The sequence below is a fragment of the Diceros bicornis genome, chromosome X (genome assembly GCF_020826845.1).
Source record: "Diceros bicornis minor isolate mBicDic1 chromosome X, mDicBic1.mat.cur, whole genome shotgun sequence".
Taxonomy (NCBI): domain Eukaryota; kingdom Metazoa; phylum Chordata; class Mammalia; order Perissodactyla; family Rhinocerotidae; genus Diceros; species Diceros bicornis.
In genome coordinates this window covers 122,790,171-122,808,767 of record NC_080781.1, presented here as the reverse complement: position 1 = coordinate 122,808,767, position 18,597 = coordinate 122,790,171, and the positions used below count along the sequence as shown (strand labels likewise).

At 43.5% G+C, this 18,597-nt stretch overlaps 1 protein-coding gene across 1 annotated transcript; it reads right to left on the bottom strand.

The window, feature by feature from the left end:
- Nucleotides 1–2,999: 2,999 nt before the first annotated feature.
- Nucleotides 3,000–3,203, bottom strand: LOC131401457 (small integral membrane protein 10-like protein 2A). The gene has a single exon (XM_058536795.1). It carries the CDS (start codon nt 3,201–3,203, stop codon nt 3,000–3,002), a length of 204 nt encoding a protein of 67 aa, XP_058392778.1.
- Between the last annotated feature and the right edge of the window lie 15,394 nt (nt 3,204–18,597).

Sequence of the window (18,597 nt, the reverse complement as noted above, 5' to 3'; positions counted from 1 at the left end):
TTCTGGGTGGCCTAATGCAAAACTGGAACAGATGCTGGCCTGTGACATGTGGCATTGACAGGCTGGAAGCCCACTGGCATCATGTAGGGGAAACATTCAAAACTTCTCAACACGAGGATACCGTATTGGATGTCATGAGCTTCCACCCATTCCCTCCCTACCTTTGCCCTCCAACGAAAGTCAAACATCTGTCCTGGAACCCTTGCCTCGAGAAACTGGTGGGTGAGGGAAGCATCAGAAGCTTTCAAAAGCACTTCTACTGGCTGTTCTCTCTGGGCTGAGGATGCCAGTGAGAAGCAGGTGCCATTCAAATGTGCTGTCCGCTTTGTAGTGTGGTGGAGGGAGCCAGTAATAGATCAGTCCAGGGGTGGCAGTTATCATCAGCAGCAAGGGGGGTATTATTACCACAAGAGACATCTGGGGACCATCTCACATGCTGTTATGGACTGAGTTGTGTCCCCCCACCAAATTCATGTGGGGAAACCCTAACTCCCAGTGTGCCTGAATTTGGACATGGGGCCTTTAGGGATGGCATTAAGGTTAAGTGAGGCCATAATGGTGGTACCCTATTTGGACAGGACTAGTGTACCTGTAAGAGGAGGAAGGGACACCAGCTCTCTCTCGCTACACGCACAGAGAAGAAAGGCCAAGTGTGCACACAGTGAGAAGGTGGCCTTTTGAAAGCCAGGAAGAGAGGCCTCAGCAGAAACCAACCCTGCTGGCACCTTGATCTTGCACTTCCGGTCTCCAGAACTATAAGAAAGTCGGGGTCTGCTGTTTAAGCCCCCCAGTCTGTGGTATTGGTTATGGCAGTTGAGCGGACTAATCCACATGCAGAGGAATCTGCTCTAACACTGGGGAACCTTCCCCTTGGCCTTCCCCCGGGAGCACCTACACCCCCTGAGCCTGGCAACTCGCCACGGGGAGCAGGACAGCCCCAGACCTCTCAGAGCCTCATTGGAAAGTGCCTCTAAGTCAACGCTAGTGCCATGGACCCAGCGCAGCCCTGCAGTAGTAGCTACACAGGATGGAGGGGGAGCTTATGGAGGTCAGGGGACAGTGGAGTTCTAGCCTGAGTCTGACCCCTTCCTCTGTGATGTTCTACCAGTTCCTGCATACGCTTAGCATCAGGCAGCACCCCACCCTGCTTAGCGTGTGCACTTTGGTTATTGTGGTGGATGCTCGGCCTCACGGTGCTCCCGTGACCCCCACTGTCTTGCTATTATGACCAACACTAAAATGTGAGAACGTTGTATAAACACCACGGGGCGCTTGTCCAATTTTTAAGTTTTCAAAAATTAATCACATTTTTTGTTTGGTTTTTACCTTAAGTATGACATCACAGAGGTTTAGTCATGCAAAGTTTCATAGAGTGAACAAGCTCTGGGCTAACTGAGGATTACCGGCCATTTCTAGTTTTGAAGCTTTTCTTTGTGGTCTATGAGTTGCTTGGAAAGCATGGAAATCATATTTCATGTGATGACTCAGGAACATTTAATGACCTCATACACTATTGCAGAAAGTTAAGAAGGCAGAATCTACCCGGCCTTGTGTGCCACTCCGCAATGCCCCCTCCTCCAAATTTCCTTCTAATTGCAGTAAATTCATTTTTAATAGTTTTAATTTTTAATCAAAGCAATACATGCATATATAGTTTTAAAAAAAATCAAATAGTACAAAAGGGCGCATAATGAAAAGCAGTGAATCCTGCCCATCCTTCTGCACTCTCTGTTCTCCAACCCAGAGGCAAAAACTTGACACGTCTGTGGAGAGGTTACCTCCATTTTTCTCACTAACGTGCTTTTATTACAACTTCTTGACTTGGTGACGTGAGGCCTTTTCTGCTGACTTCCTGCAGTCCCCTTGGCTCTCTTCCCCCTCGGTCTGCTTGTGTCACTACTTCTCACTCTTCTGTTGGTGTCCTTGTTCACTTTACTAATATGATCCGTAAACCTGTCTTATTCTTTCAGCTGGAGACAGTACCTGGGCTTCCTGCCTCATGAGAAGAACACCCCTGTTCCATTTCCTCCCCGCTGCCTGCCAACGTGCTGCGTGTCCTCGCACACTGTCAAAGTTGGGAACATTCCCATCTGCTCTCTAACCACAATGAAGTCTTCCCTGCTTTTCCTAGAGATTCACTCTAAAAACGGAAACCGTAACTAATATTTCCATGCAATGTTATTTAAATACTGTTCACTGAGTAGCAAAGTGGGATGCTACAATTGGATTTGCTCATCTGTGCCTGCAGAGTCTTGGTCCACGTGCCAATGTTCGAGCTGATTCCGTCTCTCGTCTCTCGCTCCTGGCTGCAGTTCACAAGCAGGCCCCATCTGAGGTCACTTTTATAGCATGCTTTCCATGTACAGTTTGAAATCTTTGTTTCCCCTGTAGTTTCTGTTTGCCATTGTGTTTCTTTTGGGATGAAGAAATGTATGCCTTCCAGGTCATGTTATTGATTTCCTCCAGCTGCTAACTCCATCCATCTGTTGCTGAGAATTCATTCCCTTCAGTTGGAAGTCTGTTAGTCTTATTCTAATTTGGAAGATTGGCCTCCTATTGGGACCATTCCTGTACAGTTGCTCTTTATTTAACTTGTTAGCAACCTTTCCTTTTTTCCTTGGGGCATCCTGTGCCCATTGTCATTTCCTGAAGTTCGTGCTGTCTTTTGTTTTATGGATGCAAGCACTTCTCAAATATTTTGAGGATTTTCAGATTTCTAAGTTCTTTTCTGGTCCTTGAATTCTCTGTTTCCTTGAGAGTCCACTTTTCGTTATATCTCAGGCTTTTTTGGTTATACTGCAGGCATTCCACAAATTATGATTCTACTGGCCCGTTTCTATTAGAAGAGGAGGCTATGGAAAGACAGACGGGCCAGTCCGCAGGTGCGAGGGGAGCTGGTCGCTTTGCTCTAGGGCGGTGAGCTGGTGGGTGGAAGGCAGCCATCCTGCCCGGGACACACACAGACACACAGACACACCCATGTCTCCAACTTAGTTGCTCTAAATATGTATCTGCAGGCGGACGTTGAGCATCACGGAGGCCACGACGTAGAAGTAGGGGAAGTTCATGCGCAGCCGCCAGGCCAGGTGGAAGAAGGTGAGCAGCGTGCGCGTGAGCCCCTTGCAGAAGGCGCCGTCGGAGCCGCGGGCCGCCACCGAGCGCGACAGCCGCACCGCCGGGCCCGACAGGGCCGCCGCCACCATCGGGCTGGCGGAGCTTCCCGTACCGTTCCCAGAGCCCCGGGCCCCCAGCCGGCTCCGCGGAACCACCGACCGACGGACAGAGGGACGGACGCGGGGGGAATCGGTGCGGGAGGCCGAATGGGCGGCCACAGATGCGAGCTGCGCTGCGTGGAGGGCGCCCTCCTTCCCCTGCAGCGCTTGTGTCACAGTGATCGCTGGTGCCCCTTCGGGGGGCTCACCATGCTAAGTTGCCCCCGGGCCAAGGGAGCCCCGCGGTAGGGGACTTGGAGGGGCGCCCGATATCGTGGGCCCTGAGACGGGGAAGGGTGCACGGGGGAAAGATGGGGAACCGGAGTGGGGAGGGGCGCGCGGCTTACCCGGGAGACCTAACTTCCTGACCCCAGCGTTCCTTTTTTTTCTTAATTTAAAATTTTTAACGGAAGCAAAACAAAATTTCCGCAAAACATTGGAACATTTCTTTCATAAGCATGATCTTGAGCAGGTTAGAAGCGTGAACAGATTTCCTGTTCCCTCAAATCCGTCTAGGAACTTTTACAATCCTTAACTGAGCTAGTGCAAATATACAAAACCTACTAACTTTCTGAACTTTAACGTGTACGTTGTTTTAATGATTCAAGCAACCTTTTTATTTTTCTTTTACGACTTTAGTATTCTAGTGGGAAAAGTTATACAAACCAGTTTTTAGAAACTTTCAACAGCACACTTAGAACAATGGAAAGCAAATTCCCTGAGGAGCTTCACATTCCCCACCCCACCCCCGCCGTGAACTACTGTTCCGTTTCCTTTATATACCTCCTGACTTGGTAGGTTGCTTTTACCATGGCAATAATGTACACCTACCTCCCTCTCTTTGATGACCAATTGTTACACCAATATACATGTTGACTAATAATGTTCAATAATTTATTTAACCAGTCCCCTAATGATGGACATTGTGAATGTTTCCAGTTTTCTTATGCCAAAAATTGTTGCAGTGAACATCCTTGTACACATGAGTTTACAAGCGGCAGAAGAGTATGAATAATGTGATCCCATCTTATAAAAAGTCACATAAACATATATATTTAGTGTTGGAGAAAGTTTTACTAATAAATATGGTTGATCAAAAATTTTAGAGACCAGGGCTCTATACAACATTGAGCATTGATCTTGGATTTTTTTTCGCCACTATGATAGGCAATAATTACGTCTCATTATTCTTCTAATTTGCATTCATTTATCAATGAAGCTTAGCAACTTTTCTAAAGTTCTTAATTTTTCAATGTTGTTTCACTGATTGCTTGTAAAACATTATAAATACATATTATGAGAAGAGTAAAATTCCTAGGATCACAACCCCAAGAAAGAAAGACTATTAACAGGTCGGTATATGTTTTTACCAATTATTTACATATATTAATAAGCAAAGTATATATACATATATCACACACAAATCATAAAATAAAAATGGAATCATATAAACCTACTGCCCAGACAATTGCTTTTAAACATAGTGATGTATCTTGCATATCTTTCTGTATTGATACCTTATGGGCTATGTATTATTCTTTATGGATGGCCAATAATTAACTGATAGTTTCAAATTTTTCATGATCATAAACGATTTTGAGATTTATATCCTTGTATGCATATCTTTGCACACTCCTCTATTTCCCTGGGATACAGTTTGAGAGGTGGAATTCTTGGATCAAAAGGTTTTCATCTGTTTAAGGATTTTGTTACAGATTGTCAAACTGACTTCCACACAGCTTGTACTGATGTATCCATGAACACCCTCAACTTTCCTAATAATGAGTATTGAGGTTCTTTTAAATCTTGGACATTCTGATAGTTGGAAAAGATATCTCACTGTTTTAATGCGCATATTTTGATTACTAGCAAGGTTAGACATTATTTGTATGTGCATATATCTTTGCACATTTGTATGAAAGGAACTACTCTGTCAAAAGTTTTGCAGTCTTAATTTTAATCAGTATTTTCAATTCCCGTGTAAAAAAAGGTTGTGGCAATTTCCACTCTCTCAGGCAGTATATGAGGCTGTCGATTTCTCCACACCCTTGTGCATATTGTTATGCATTATTTTATTACTGCTAATCTAAAAGAAAAGCGTTATTCTAATTATTTTAATTTGCTTGTATTTGATTACTGTTGAGGCTGAGTGTTATGTTTATTGGTCGTTCATAGTGGTGTCAAAAGGAAGGAGGGCCAGGTGGAGCAGATGACTGGTGGGCAGTTGAAGGGCGTACAACTAACACACAGACTAAAGGGTCCTGGAGGGGGCCATCCCAGTGGCGTAGTGGTTAAGTTTGTATGCTCTGCTTCAGCGGTGGCCCAGGGTTTCGGGGGTTCAGATCCCGGGCATGGACCTACACACCATTCATCAAGCCATGCTGTGGCGGCATCCCACATACAAAAAATAGAGGAGGATTGGCAAAGATGTTAGCTCAGCAACAATCTTCCTCAAGCAAAAGGAGGAAGATTGGCAACAGATGTTAGCTCAGGGCCAGTATTCCTCACCAAAAAAAGGAACCGCTGATTAAAAAATTAAAAATAAATAAAAAGGGTCCTGAAGACCCCAGGAGCAGTGGCAACAGTGAGGAAAAGGAGAGTTAGGCAGCTTTCCCCTCTCCATGTCTCGCTGCCCCTCAGGCTGTCCAGGTTCTGGCCACTTTGCTCATTTATGTATTAAAATTTTTGCCTAAGGCGGGCAGAACAGCACAAGCAGCATGAAAATGATAAAATTTCAACCATAGCTCTTTGGAGAAGCATAGATTAGACAAAACGGCCTGACATAATGCATTAAGTGAAGGAAATGCCTCCTCCTCCCTCACACCACACACCAAATATAAAATAGTGGTAATAGGCTGAAGTTATTGTCTTTGGGAAATTATACGAGTCTTCTGGCTCTTCTTTCCCACAATAGAGTGCATATACCTTGATTCTTCTATCTGAATCACCCACTCTCAATATATGTGGGAGGAATATATTTTTTAACTGCTACATTGGTCTAGAGATAGTAGATTTAAATTTAATCAGAGGCTTTTGTAATAGAAGACACTGAATTTAACACAGGTGTTTACCTTTCCAAAACAAATAGAAACAGTTATAAAGAAGTGCAAAATAAATTCATTCATAAAGTTAGTGGAAGGGGTGAAAATAAAGGACCGAAGAGCTTGAAAAACTTCTGGAATAAATGAAGATTGGCTCAAACTAAAGAATAAATCATAGTGGAGGGCACCACAGCCCAACAAATCTCAGGAAAAGCCTGCAGCAGAAGCAGGAGCCATTTTTGTGGAAGAAATACCCCCACTCTCCAGGTATGGAGAGTGGAATCAGGAGGATGACATAAAAGAGATGCTCGTTTGAAAAAAAAACTATTTGAAAAATGGCTGAATAAGTTCACTTCCACCACCTCCCGGCCCCCCCACCTAGTGGAGGAATTTATTTCCTGGATCCTGAAACAGTGTTTCTCTAAAGAAATTGAGTGATATGCCTAAAAAGGGCTAGGGCTAGGGCTAGGGCTCCAGAATGGGGGAGGAGGACCGATGCCTGTGATAGAGTGTAAAAATTACCACAAATGTTTCCCCTGCCTGAATCCATAACTTTGCATTGACATTGCAGATCCACTCCGCAAGAGGTGGCCTATTTTTTCTCGAATCTACCATGTGACTTGCTTTGGTCAATGAGACATTGGCAAAAACAGAGTGAGCAAAAGCTAGAAAAGTGTCTATGCATTGGGGCCTGCACTCTTGCTAGTCTTGGAAACCTACTGCAACCATGTGAACAAACTGGATGATGAGACTCATGCCCCAATCATCCTTGTAGCCCCAACTGAGGGCCAGCCAACGTGTAGAAGTAGTGTCACCAAGATCACCAGCAGCAGCTGACCACAGACACATGAGAATCCAGCTGACACCAGGAGAAGAATAGCCCAGCTGAACTCAGCCCAAATTGCCAATTCCCAACGATTGTTCATTAAATGGTGGTTGTTTTAAGCCTCTAAGCTTTGAGTGGTTTGTTTTGCAGCAAGAGCTAACTGACAACCAGGACCCAGAGCAGAGCTATAGAGCAGAGTGGTAATCAAAATGGTCTGGTCCACAGTGATCTTTGGTGGTGATTACTTGATCATGGGGACCCTAGGACTGAAACAGAAGCATGACCCATTTAACCAAAGAATTATGGCAAACAGAAAGTTGGTTGGCTATGATAAGACTCTTCCAGCCCCTCAGGTCATATACCCAGAGTCCCTTGGATGAAGGAGAGACTGAGTACCTTGAGAAAGGATGCTATGATAACATTGTAATTATGTACTGTAAATTTTCCTAGCTATCCCCAAAAGGACCTGCAGCAATTTCCCAAGGTAACTGTTGAGAGGAGAAATACAAATCCACACACTCTCCAGGGATTATTGGACAATGGCTCTGATTTAACACTCATCCTGGGGACTCAGAGCAACACTATTGCCCACAGTGAAGGCTAATGAAGGTCAAATGATAAATGGAGTATTGGCCTAAATCCAACTCATGGTGGGCCCAGTGGGTATAGAAACTTACTCTGTGGTAATTTCCCCAGTTCCTGTGTTTACAATTGTAATAGATATAACCAGCAACTGGCAAAACACCCCAATGGGCTCCCTGACCTGTGGAGTGAGAATTCTTCTGTTAGGAAGGGCCAAGTGGAAGCCTGGAACCCAACTTCCCTTACAATTATAGCAGTGATAGCAAACTCATATATAGCACTTTTATGTGCCAGACACTCTTCCCAGCACTTTACATATATTAACACAATATTCCTCAAGACAGTGCTACCAGTGTAGGTACTATTATTGTACACATTTCATAGAAAAAGAAATTAAGGCATTGAAAGCTTGAGTAATTTGCCTAAGGTCACTAGTTAGTAATTGGTGGAAGTAGAATTTAAGCCAGAAACTGGATCCAGAGTCCATGCTCTTAACCACTATGCTGTACTCTCAAAATAGTAAACCCAAACCAATACTGCATACACAGAAGACTCACAGAAATTAGGGCCACCATCAAGACTTAAAAAATTCTAGGGTAGTGATCCTTATCACATCCCTGTTTGATGTACCAGTTTGGCTGGTGAAGAATACAGAGGGATCTTGAAATAGACGTAGTCTATATGGATTGGCCTCTAGCAGGTTCTGAAGACACAAGTAAGGTACATGAGCAGTGGTTCTCACTCCCAGCGTGTCAGCATCTGCCACACTGCCTTCCTTTCCTCAACTCACACTTATGGTTTCATGGGGACTGTTATGGACTGAATTGTGTCCCTGCCAATTTATATGTTGAAGTCCTAACCCCCCAGTATCACAGAATGTCACTGTATTTGGAGATAAGGTCTATAAACAGGTAATTAAGTTTAAATGAGGTCGTTCTGGTAGGCCCTAATCCAACATGACTAGTGTCCTTATAAGAAGAGGAGATTAGGAGAGATAGGCCCAGAGAGAAGACCATGTGAAGACACATGGAGAAGACGGCCAAGGAGAAAGGCCTTCAGAAGAAACCAACTCCACTACTTCGATCTCTGACTTCTAGCCTCCAGAACTGTGAGGAAATAAATGTCTATTATTTAAGTCACCCAGTCTGTGGTACTTCATTATGACAGCCCTAGCAAACTAATATAGGGCCCTCTCTATGGCCAGTCATATTAGTCAGGGTTCTCCGGAGAAACAGAACAAATAGGATATATAGAGATAAATATAGGATGAGATTTATTATAGGAATTGTCTCACACAAGGTTATGGAGGCTGAGAAGTTCCACAATCTTCTTTCTGCAAGCTGGAGAACCAGGAAAGCCAGTGGTATATTTTTGTCTAAGTCTGAAGGCCTGAGAACCAGGGGGCACTGGTGTAAGTCCTGGAGTCTGAAAGCCCAGGAACCAGGAGCTCTGTCCGATGTCCAAGGGTAGGAAAATATGCATGTCCCAGCTCAAAAAGAGTAAATGCTCCCTTCTTTTCCCCTTTTTGTTCCATTCAAGCCCTTAAGAGATTGGCTGATGCCTGCCCACGTTGGTAAGGGCACATCTCTTTACCCCGTCACAAAGCAAATGCCTTCCAGAAACACCCACACAGACACACCCAGAAATAATGTTTTACCAGCTATTTGGCCTCCCTTAACCCAGTCAAGTTGACACATAAAATTAACCATCATACAAGTTGTTTGAAGATAGATAATTCAAACATATTTAAGTACAGTTTTGCATGGCATAAGGGCACCAATCAGAAGCATATTGCTGTGGCATCACAGCTCCCCACGGGTAGCTCAGAAGGACAGTGAAGAAGTAAAATCTTCCCTGAGAACATAATTTCAAGTGGTATATCTGGTTGTTCAGTTTGCTTGGAAGGAGAAATGGCCTAAGGTATGGCTCTACAGTGTTTGATGTTTAGGGACTTGGAAAGACCAAAATTTGTAGTCTTGGTGACAAGATGGTTTGGGAGAAGTGATATGTGGTTGGACCTCTAGGAATGACCACAGAGTGTGAATATGTTTGTGTTCCATATAAATGCCCAACAGAGGGCATCAACTGTGATGAAGGCTCTCAGTAATCATGTGAACAAGATGACTTGTATAAGAATGTCAGTCAGCCTCTTTCCCCAACCACTCTGAAGCTTGCTCAGAGGCCCACGTACAAAGTGGCCATGGTTGCAGGGATGGAGGCTCTGCATGGGCTCAATTACATGGACTTCCCCTCACCAAGGCTGATCTAGCTTTCAGAACAGTTGTGTCCAATCCCAACCTGCCAAGAGCAGGGGCCAGTGCCAAATCCCCAATATATACCATTTCCTTCTGGTGGGGGGAGGCTCCAACCAGCCATCCGGTGGCAGAGTGATTACATTGGGCCCCTCCCATCATGGAGGGAACTGCAGTATGGATTTGCCTTCCCTGCCTGCAACACTTCAACAAGCACCACTTTCATGGGCATACTCATAATTATGATATCCCACACAATACTGCTTCTGACTAAGGAACTCATTTTACAGCAAAAGAAGGCAAGAAGGAGCTAAACAGAATTCATGTTGGTCATACCTTATCCTTCATCATCTTCAATGGTGGGTTGCCTATTCAACATCAACTTGCAAGTATTTTCTTCCTATCCCCTTGATTTTGGCCTCTGCTGATTGAGAGGTCTGATTATCAGTCTATCAGTAGAAACAGTAGTGATTCCATTGAATTGAATTTTGAGACTGCAACCTAGCTATTTGAGTGACTCATGTCACTAGACCAACAGGCAAAATATGGATTTGATTGATGTGATTGATCCTGATCATCAAGGGGATGTTTGGTTGCTCTTACAATGCAGGCAGGGAGGATTAAGTCTGAGACTCTGGGGCTCCTCATAATACTGCCATGTTGAGTGCTAAAAGTTAATGAAAGATTACAGCAACATCACCCAGGCAGGGCTACCAAGAGTTCAAATCTCTCAGTAGTGAAGCTTTACCTCAGCACACCAGGCAAAGAGAACTTGATAGCTGAGAAACTGGCTGAGGGCAAGAGAAAATGGGATGGGTAGTGGAAGAAAAAAGTTATAAATACCAACTATGGCCTTGTGACTAGTTTCAAAAACAAAATGGATGTTGCTGTTTATATTTTCTTTCTTCTTTACTTTGTCGCGTGTGTGTGTTCACACAATTTAGTCCACAAATCACGGAATATCAGTACATGATTATGATGAACTTAAAGAGTGTTGTTCCACAATCCTGAATTTAGAGCTGGATGTGATAACTTGTGAGATTTTGGGCATCCCCCTTTGGGGAGAAGTTGATTGTGATTTGTTTTGTACAAGGCATAGTCGTACTATGTTAAGTGGGAGCATGTTATTGTTGCTGTCGTTGTTGTTATTTAGAATTTTAAGTGTGGAAAAAGATTGTATAGACATCCATCTTTATTTGAAGCTAATCTGTTACTGAAAATATATTGGATACCACATTTTTGGATAACAGAAGCCTATCTTTCATTAATTTAAATGGGAAAAATAACAATGTTTCTCAGCTTATCCAAAACAATTTTCCCAAATATCACTAAAACACTCTTTAAAATGTATATATATAATCCACCAGAGGTTTCTGCATAATATAATGCATTTATAACCCAACTGTCTAGTTATTTAACATTTAATGAACTCACTAGTTTATATGTTTGTGTGCAGTATGTGTTGATACCATACAGTATGGAATATGAATTATATTCACCGTCCACACTGCAGGAAATACACTGTATAATGTAATTAATGTAAAGTCTTAACTTTGCATTTTATCTATTTTATTTTTTAAATTATCATGCTATACTGTTACAGTAATTGAACAGTGTGATATTGAAGATAAACACACATTTCAATGGAACAGAATAGAGTCCAGAAATAGACCTACACACATATGGCCAACTGATTGTTTACAAAGATAAAAAAGAAATTCAATGGAGAAAGAATAGCCTTTCAACAAATGTGTTGAAATACTTGGACATCGATAGGCAAAAGAAGAAAAATTGAACCTTGACCTAAAAATAACGTTATTCAAAAATTAATCTAAAAATTAAATATATAATCCAAATTAATATATTTGGATTATAAATATAAATGTAAAATATAAAATAAAAAACAATATTAAAAGTCTTAGAAGAAAGCACAGGAGAAGCTCTGTGTGACCTAGGATTAGGCAAAGAATTATTAGGCATGACACAAAAGCACAATCCATAAAAGAAAAAATTGATAAATTGGACTTAATCAAAATTAAAACTTGTGCTCTTTAAAAGTGACTGTTAAAGAAATTAAAAGATAAGGTACTCTCAAGAATTCTACAGGATATGAGATTGTACCCTACTTATAAGCTAAATAGTTAACCTGTTACTGTTTCGTGGATATGGACAAAAGACACAAGACTCCTAGTCTGAAGCAAATGACCTTCTTACTCCTGGCCAAAGCAATAGTCAGAGGATCAGCATAATGCTCATGCTGGTTCCCTATGCTCCCTAAATCCCACGGAGGTGATGCAAACGACCTATCATGGATGTTGGCACATGCAGTGGGCTACATTACAGGAGAGGAACAGCAAGCTTGGGGACTTCAATGCTTTTATAGCAAGTGGAAACAAGCCCTCTCTATCTAGGGGAAGATGTCACCTCATCCCACAAGGCTGTTTGCAGTGATGCAAACACAATCCTGAGAAATGGCCTGGTAGAGTGGTCAAGGTCTTCCAGTCTTGGCATGCCCAGCAAAAATATCCAAGGGCACTAATGACCCATGGTGGATTGCCCCTCCCAACATTCCACCATTCAGCCCAACACATTCTTGGCCAAATTTGAATTTTTACATGAATATGCCACTCTGATTAATCTGACCAATAGAGTCTGGGATCAAATCTGTTTAAATTGTCTCATAAACTATTTTCAACAGGACTCCAAGCTGCAGGATGAGACCACCTTGCTGCAGTGATCTCATCCATGCCTCCCAGCATCCTGGTCTCATCCAACTCTGAATAAATCCCAGGGGCACTGCCAGGTCTTCTTTTAGACAGTAAGGATATAATCTAAGGCCAGACTATTATCCATTACAGCCCACATGAGGGAGTTTAGATTATCCTGATGATCTTCAGTATCATTGCCAATAGTTATAAAGAGCAGATAGGGCAAAAATCAATCACTATCCCCAATGGAGAGACAGTCCATGGCCCACTCTCCTCCACATACAAACATAGAACCCAAAGGGGCACAGTTCAGGATTTGTTGTCCCTATTGCATTGGTTTGATTATGCCACATGGGCAGTGTCACCAAGTATTTGCAGCCTCAATCTTCATACATGGCATAACCGAAGGCTACTCAAGTGCCAGAGAAGCATATGAATTGGAATTAAATTGAAACAACATTGCACTGGATCATGTGTTTATACATGTTTACTTTCAGGAGCTGCCACTGATGGCATCAAGAATAACAAAATAGTTCCAGATCAGTCATATCCACATGAGTTTTTCTGTTTTCGTAGTACATGGAAGGAGATTATAAACTCAGTAGTAGCAGGTTGCATTGCCAGGACAGCTGCTGCTTGACTCAGATGGCGATGCTGGATCTAGGGAACAAAGACAGCATTAATTGTCTCCCTATCCTTGTACCTCCAGAGGTCTAAGGTATTCTCTCCCAAAGTACTGGGGTTGGCACTTTCCCTCCACTGAAACATAATTAGTGTGTCCCATCCAATACCTAAAACTTAGCCTTTTCTCCAGTCACCACCTACTTGCATCCAGACCTTTCATCCTGATCATTGCCAATAGACCCCTTTCTGGGGACAGCCTCATTCAGTGACCAAATTGCCCTACTAAGGTGTGTGGACTAAGAGGAAGTAGAGTCAGAAGTCATTCTAATGCTAAACAATATCAGATAGTAATGCAGTGTGGAATGTTCATCAAATATTTTGACTATTGACGTATTACTGGGTGACACTTGAGGAAAAAAGGTACGCCATTTGTCATGCTGCAAATGGGTTAGAGAGCTGAAAGCATGGCACAGATAAGACTCACAGACGCCACAATGGTGTGGTGAGAGTCAGCTGATCAGACTGGAACAGCAACATGTAAGCTGAAAAAATTTCAAAAGTGATGAGACCATCAGTAGCACTGAGGGGGACAGTCAAAGGTCTGATGTAGTCAATCTGTCAGGAGCAAGCAGAGTCAATGCCCTGTGCAATGTGGCCTCTTTTGTTGCAAGACAAACAGGCCATCTTTTGGCAAGAAGCACAAGTCTGGCATGTAGTAGTGGCTTCTGCATCAGAAACATAGAGTCCTTTACTTTGTGCCCAGTCCCTGATGGCAGATGTGTTGCCATGTCTGATGGCAAACTCCAAACTGTGCCACTTTGGCATGTGGATTATTTTGAGCTCAGGCAATCAAGACCCAGTAGATTCAGGAAAAACTTTCACCTCTCCCTTAACTGCCTAAAAGAATTTAAATAGATGGCCTGCCCCAGAAAGAGAGCAATTACCAGAGATAACTTTTTTATCTGAAAGACTTACCTGCATGGCACGGCAAACATCTGATTACAAAACATCTGCTCTTCTTATCTTCCTATGAATTGCCCTCCTCTCCTTTGAAGCCCCAGGCGCCTATCCCATTCCTTAGCTCAGGATGGCATATAAGCCTCAATTGCCTAACTGTCTTTGGGTCTCATATTTTTATGGGGCTCCCATACATACAAAATTAAATTTGTTTTTCTCCTGTTAATCTGTCTTACATTAATTTAATTATTAGACCAGCCAAAGAACCTAGAAGGGAAAATTTTTCTGCTTCTACAGTCTCATCAGAGAACAGACCTTTACTGTGGGCATCTCTGTAAGTGACCCAGACAGTCCCGTCAGCATCCACAGTTTGTTTCCAAGTTTACGATCCCAAAGAGAGGTGTTTTGCCAGTCTGTAGTCTTTCAAGTGGCAGATCAAATGTCTAGATCAATGGCCATTGGCAACAGCCCCAGAGTCTGTAAAAATATAACAAGTTTCATCAAGTGGAGGATTGGCCAGACTTATGAAAACAGCCTTCAGTTCTGCCCATTGAGCAGAAGTGTTATAACACTGCAGTCAGGGCTGTTGATTTGGAGGAGTTCTGACATACCAATCACCAGGACATCATCTATACAGTAGAAGCTCTGGCCAGCAGAGGACAAAGGCATTCACACTAAATGCTGACACCCCCATACACACTGGTGGCAAATAGTGTTACCACACGAAATGGGGTTCTCCAATTAATTATGGTATCAGCTTTTGGGAAAAGAAACCAGCTTTATGGGCCCAGCCCAGTGGTGCAAGCGGTTGAGTGCACGTGCTCCGCTGCGGTGGCCCAGGGTTCGCTGATTCAGATTCCAGGTGCACACTGACGCACTGCTTGGTGAGCCATGCTGTGGCAGTGCCCCATATAAAGTGGAGGAAGATGGGCACAGATGTTAGCCCAGGGCCAGTCTTCCTCAGCAAAAAAAAGAGGAGGATTGGCAGATGTTAGCACAGGGCTGATCTCCTCACAAAAAACAGAAACCAGCTTTATTCTGTGAGATTGATCTGCAGGGAGACAGGGGGTGTGTGCCCTCAGATCTGTCTCTCCAATTCAGGATTTGTGGCGAAATTTAAGAGGTTAGGGAGAATAGGGTGGCACGCAGAAACACTGGCAGGACAGGTTTTGATTGGTGGACTTTAAGCATTTATGATAAGGTTGTAAACATTTATGGTAAGGTGCTAAACTTTTTTTGTTTCTTTATTTTATTTATTTATTTATTTGTTGGTGAGGAAGATCAGCCCTGAGCTAACATCCGTGCCAATCCTCCTCTTTTTATTGCTGAAGAAGACTGGCCCTGGGCTAACATCTGTGCCCATCTTCCTCCACTTTTTATATGGGATGCTGCCACAGCATGGCCTGACAAGCGGTGCATCGGTGCACGCCCGGGATCCGAACCCAGGTCACCAGCAGCAGACGGCACGCACTTAACCGCTACGCCCTGGGGCCGGCCCCTTTTTTGTTTCTTAAGAAGATTTTTTTTTTCTGGGGAAGATTGGCCCTGAGCTAACATCTGTTGCCAATCTTCCTCCTTTTTTCCTTTTTTTTTCCCTCCCTAAAGCCCCAGTAGATAGTTGTATGTCATAGTTGCACATCCTTCTATTTGCTCTATGTGGGACGCCACCTCAGCATGGCCTGGTGAGCGGTGTGTAGGTCTGTGCCTAGGATCTGAACCAGCGAACCCCGGGCTGCTGAAGTGAAGCATGCAAACTTAACTGCTATGCCACCGGGCCTGCCCCAGTAAGGTTCTAAACTTTTATGGCAAGGATTTAAACATTTATGGTAAGGTGGGGAAGAAATTTTAACATTGGATCTTCCCGAATGATGGACCCCTTGTTTCTGATAAGAGTCCGACCTTTAAGTTCTGGTCATATCCCAGTCCTGTGGTTCTGTGGGGAAGAGAATATTTGGTTCCATGGTCATTCCAGGTCAAGATTTCTTCTTCTGTGCATGTTCTGGCTACCTGAATTTGCAAATTTTCTGAAAGACAATTCTTAATCACTCTGTTGATAAGAGATGGGGTCTGCTCGAACTGGGTCTAAATGGGACCGTGGTTCCAATTGTAGGGGAGTTTGTCCCACTAGCACTTCTTTACTTGTGTCACTGCTCTGAATGGGAGAATATCCTCTGACACTTTATGAGCATTTATAATACAAGTATTTAACACATCAATTTTCTTATACGTTTTCACAACAACAGTAGATTGAATTTGCACAGAGGGCCCCATGCTCAAGGTCACTTGAACTGTTTTTCTTCGCTGAGAGTTTTACTCAAACCCTATTGGTTGAATTCAGGCTCTCTTTGTTCCCTAAGTGAACCAGACCAAGAAGTTTAACATCTGTGCTTCAGAAGTTAAAACAGCAGGAGCCGGTGTTTGCAGGTTCAGATCCTGGTCATGGACCTACACACCGCTCATCAAGCCATGCTGTGGCAGTGTTCCACATATAAAATAGAGGAAGACTGGCACAGATATTAGCTCAGGGACAATCTTCCTCAAGCAAAAAGAGGAAGATTGGCAACATATGTTAGCTCGGGGCCAATCTTCCTCACCAAAAATAAAAAGAAGTTACAACAGCAGCTCCGGGCAGTTCCAGGCTTGGGAGGAGGGAACAGAGGGAGGGGAGAGGACTGGAGGAGGCCAGCCTGAGGGGAATGGCTACAGGCTTTTCTCCTTTGTCTCCTAGCCCCACGGGTACCTGCACATCGACTTCCTCCACCTTGTACCTCCCAGAATGCCCCAGCTCAGGGAATCTTCCTTTCTGCCTCGTCACAGGCCACAGCTCTACCCTGGAGACCTCAAGGCCATTGGCCACCTCTGCGCCCAGCGCCCTTTCCTGCCATAGGACCAGGCAGGATGGTGACTTGGATACCTGTTGCCAACAGAGTTAAAAAAGTTTGGCCCTGTCATTTGCAACACTGTTCCTATCTTTCCAGCAATTCCTCCTCTAGTCATTGATAACTTAAACTAAGGGGCTTATCAATGGTGTTGAAGGGAAGCAGACTTGCCAACCCAAAATATGCCTCTTTGGCATACTGATTATTTTGGACTGATGATGATGATGATGATGATGATGATTATTTGCAGGAGAAGATTTGCCCTAAGCTAACATCTGTTGCCAATCTTCCTCCTTTTTTCTTCCTTTTCTCCCCTCAAAGCTCCAGTACGTAGTTGTGTATAGTTGTAAATTCTTCTAGTTCTTCTATGTGAGTCCACAGCACACCACACCACAGCAATGGCTACTGACAAACAAGTGGTGTGGTTCCGCCTTACCCTTGTTTACTGTGGTTTTCCTGGTCACCTCCCATAACTGGCTCCCCCACTGCCCCCCAGCATCTTCCTTTGTCTTTAGCTGAAGATGGTATTTAAGATGATGGCTTGGGTCATTTTGGGGAATTTCTGTTTTCGAAGGTCTCTCCCGTGTATGCAGGAAGCATACATGTTATTAAACTTGTTTGTTTTTCTTCTGTTAATCTGTCTTTTATTACAGGGTGAGGGGTCTCAGCCAAGAACCTAGAAGGGTAGAGGAAAAATTATTTCTCCTTCCCTACAGTATGCCCCAAAATTTAACCACAATGAAGTATACTCTCCATGTTTTTTGTAATAATTAAACATCAGAAAATAATGCCATAGAAGAATATATAACACTTAGGAAAGATCTTTATAAGATTTTGTTACAAAGTAGAAACAAGATAGTATGTAGAGAAATACTACATTTAAAAATTTTATTTACATTTCAGTAGAGGGGAAAACTAACGTAAACAGGGTGCCATAATATTCTCAGTGGTTGTCTGAGGTTTGGGATATCCGGTGACTTTTATTTTCTACTATTGGTTTATCTATATTTTCCAAATGTTCCACACTTGTATAATAAGAAAGGCAATTCAAATTTACTAAACTAGAGCAGCTTTGCCCCCTGGTGGATGATTCAGTAATTGTCTGCCTCTACTCTAAGGGAGGAATGTCATCCACTCAGAATGAAGAGCAGATACTACTTCAGGCTTTAATCCCAAGGCGTAACTTTCAAGATTCACAAGTCCTTTAGTAAGACAAGTGGTTGTGTCCTAGAGGAGCAGTCTTGTGGAATTCTAATTGCTACCTTTGACCATATGGTGGCAGTATGCTCTCAGCTGCCGTGAGACAGAGAGAAACACCAACAGCAGGAGGAGGAAAACGGGTTCCAGGATCAGCTGGGCACTTGTGGCAGGGCCTCTGCAATCAGAGGGCTCAAGAGGGCAGGAGATTAGAATTGTGGTGGGGGTCTCAGGGTTGGAGAAGAGGGGACCCACTGAAGTGAGAGTGAGGGGCAGAATGGGTTTGGTGACTGTCTGTGGGGGACCAGTAAGAGGTGGG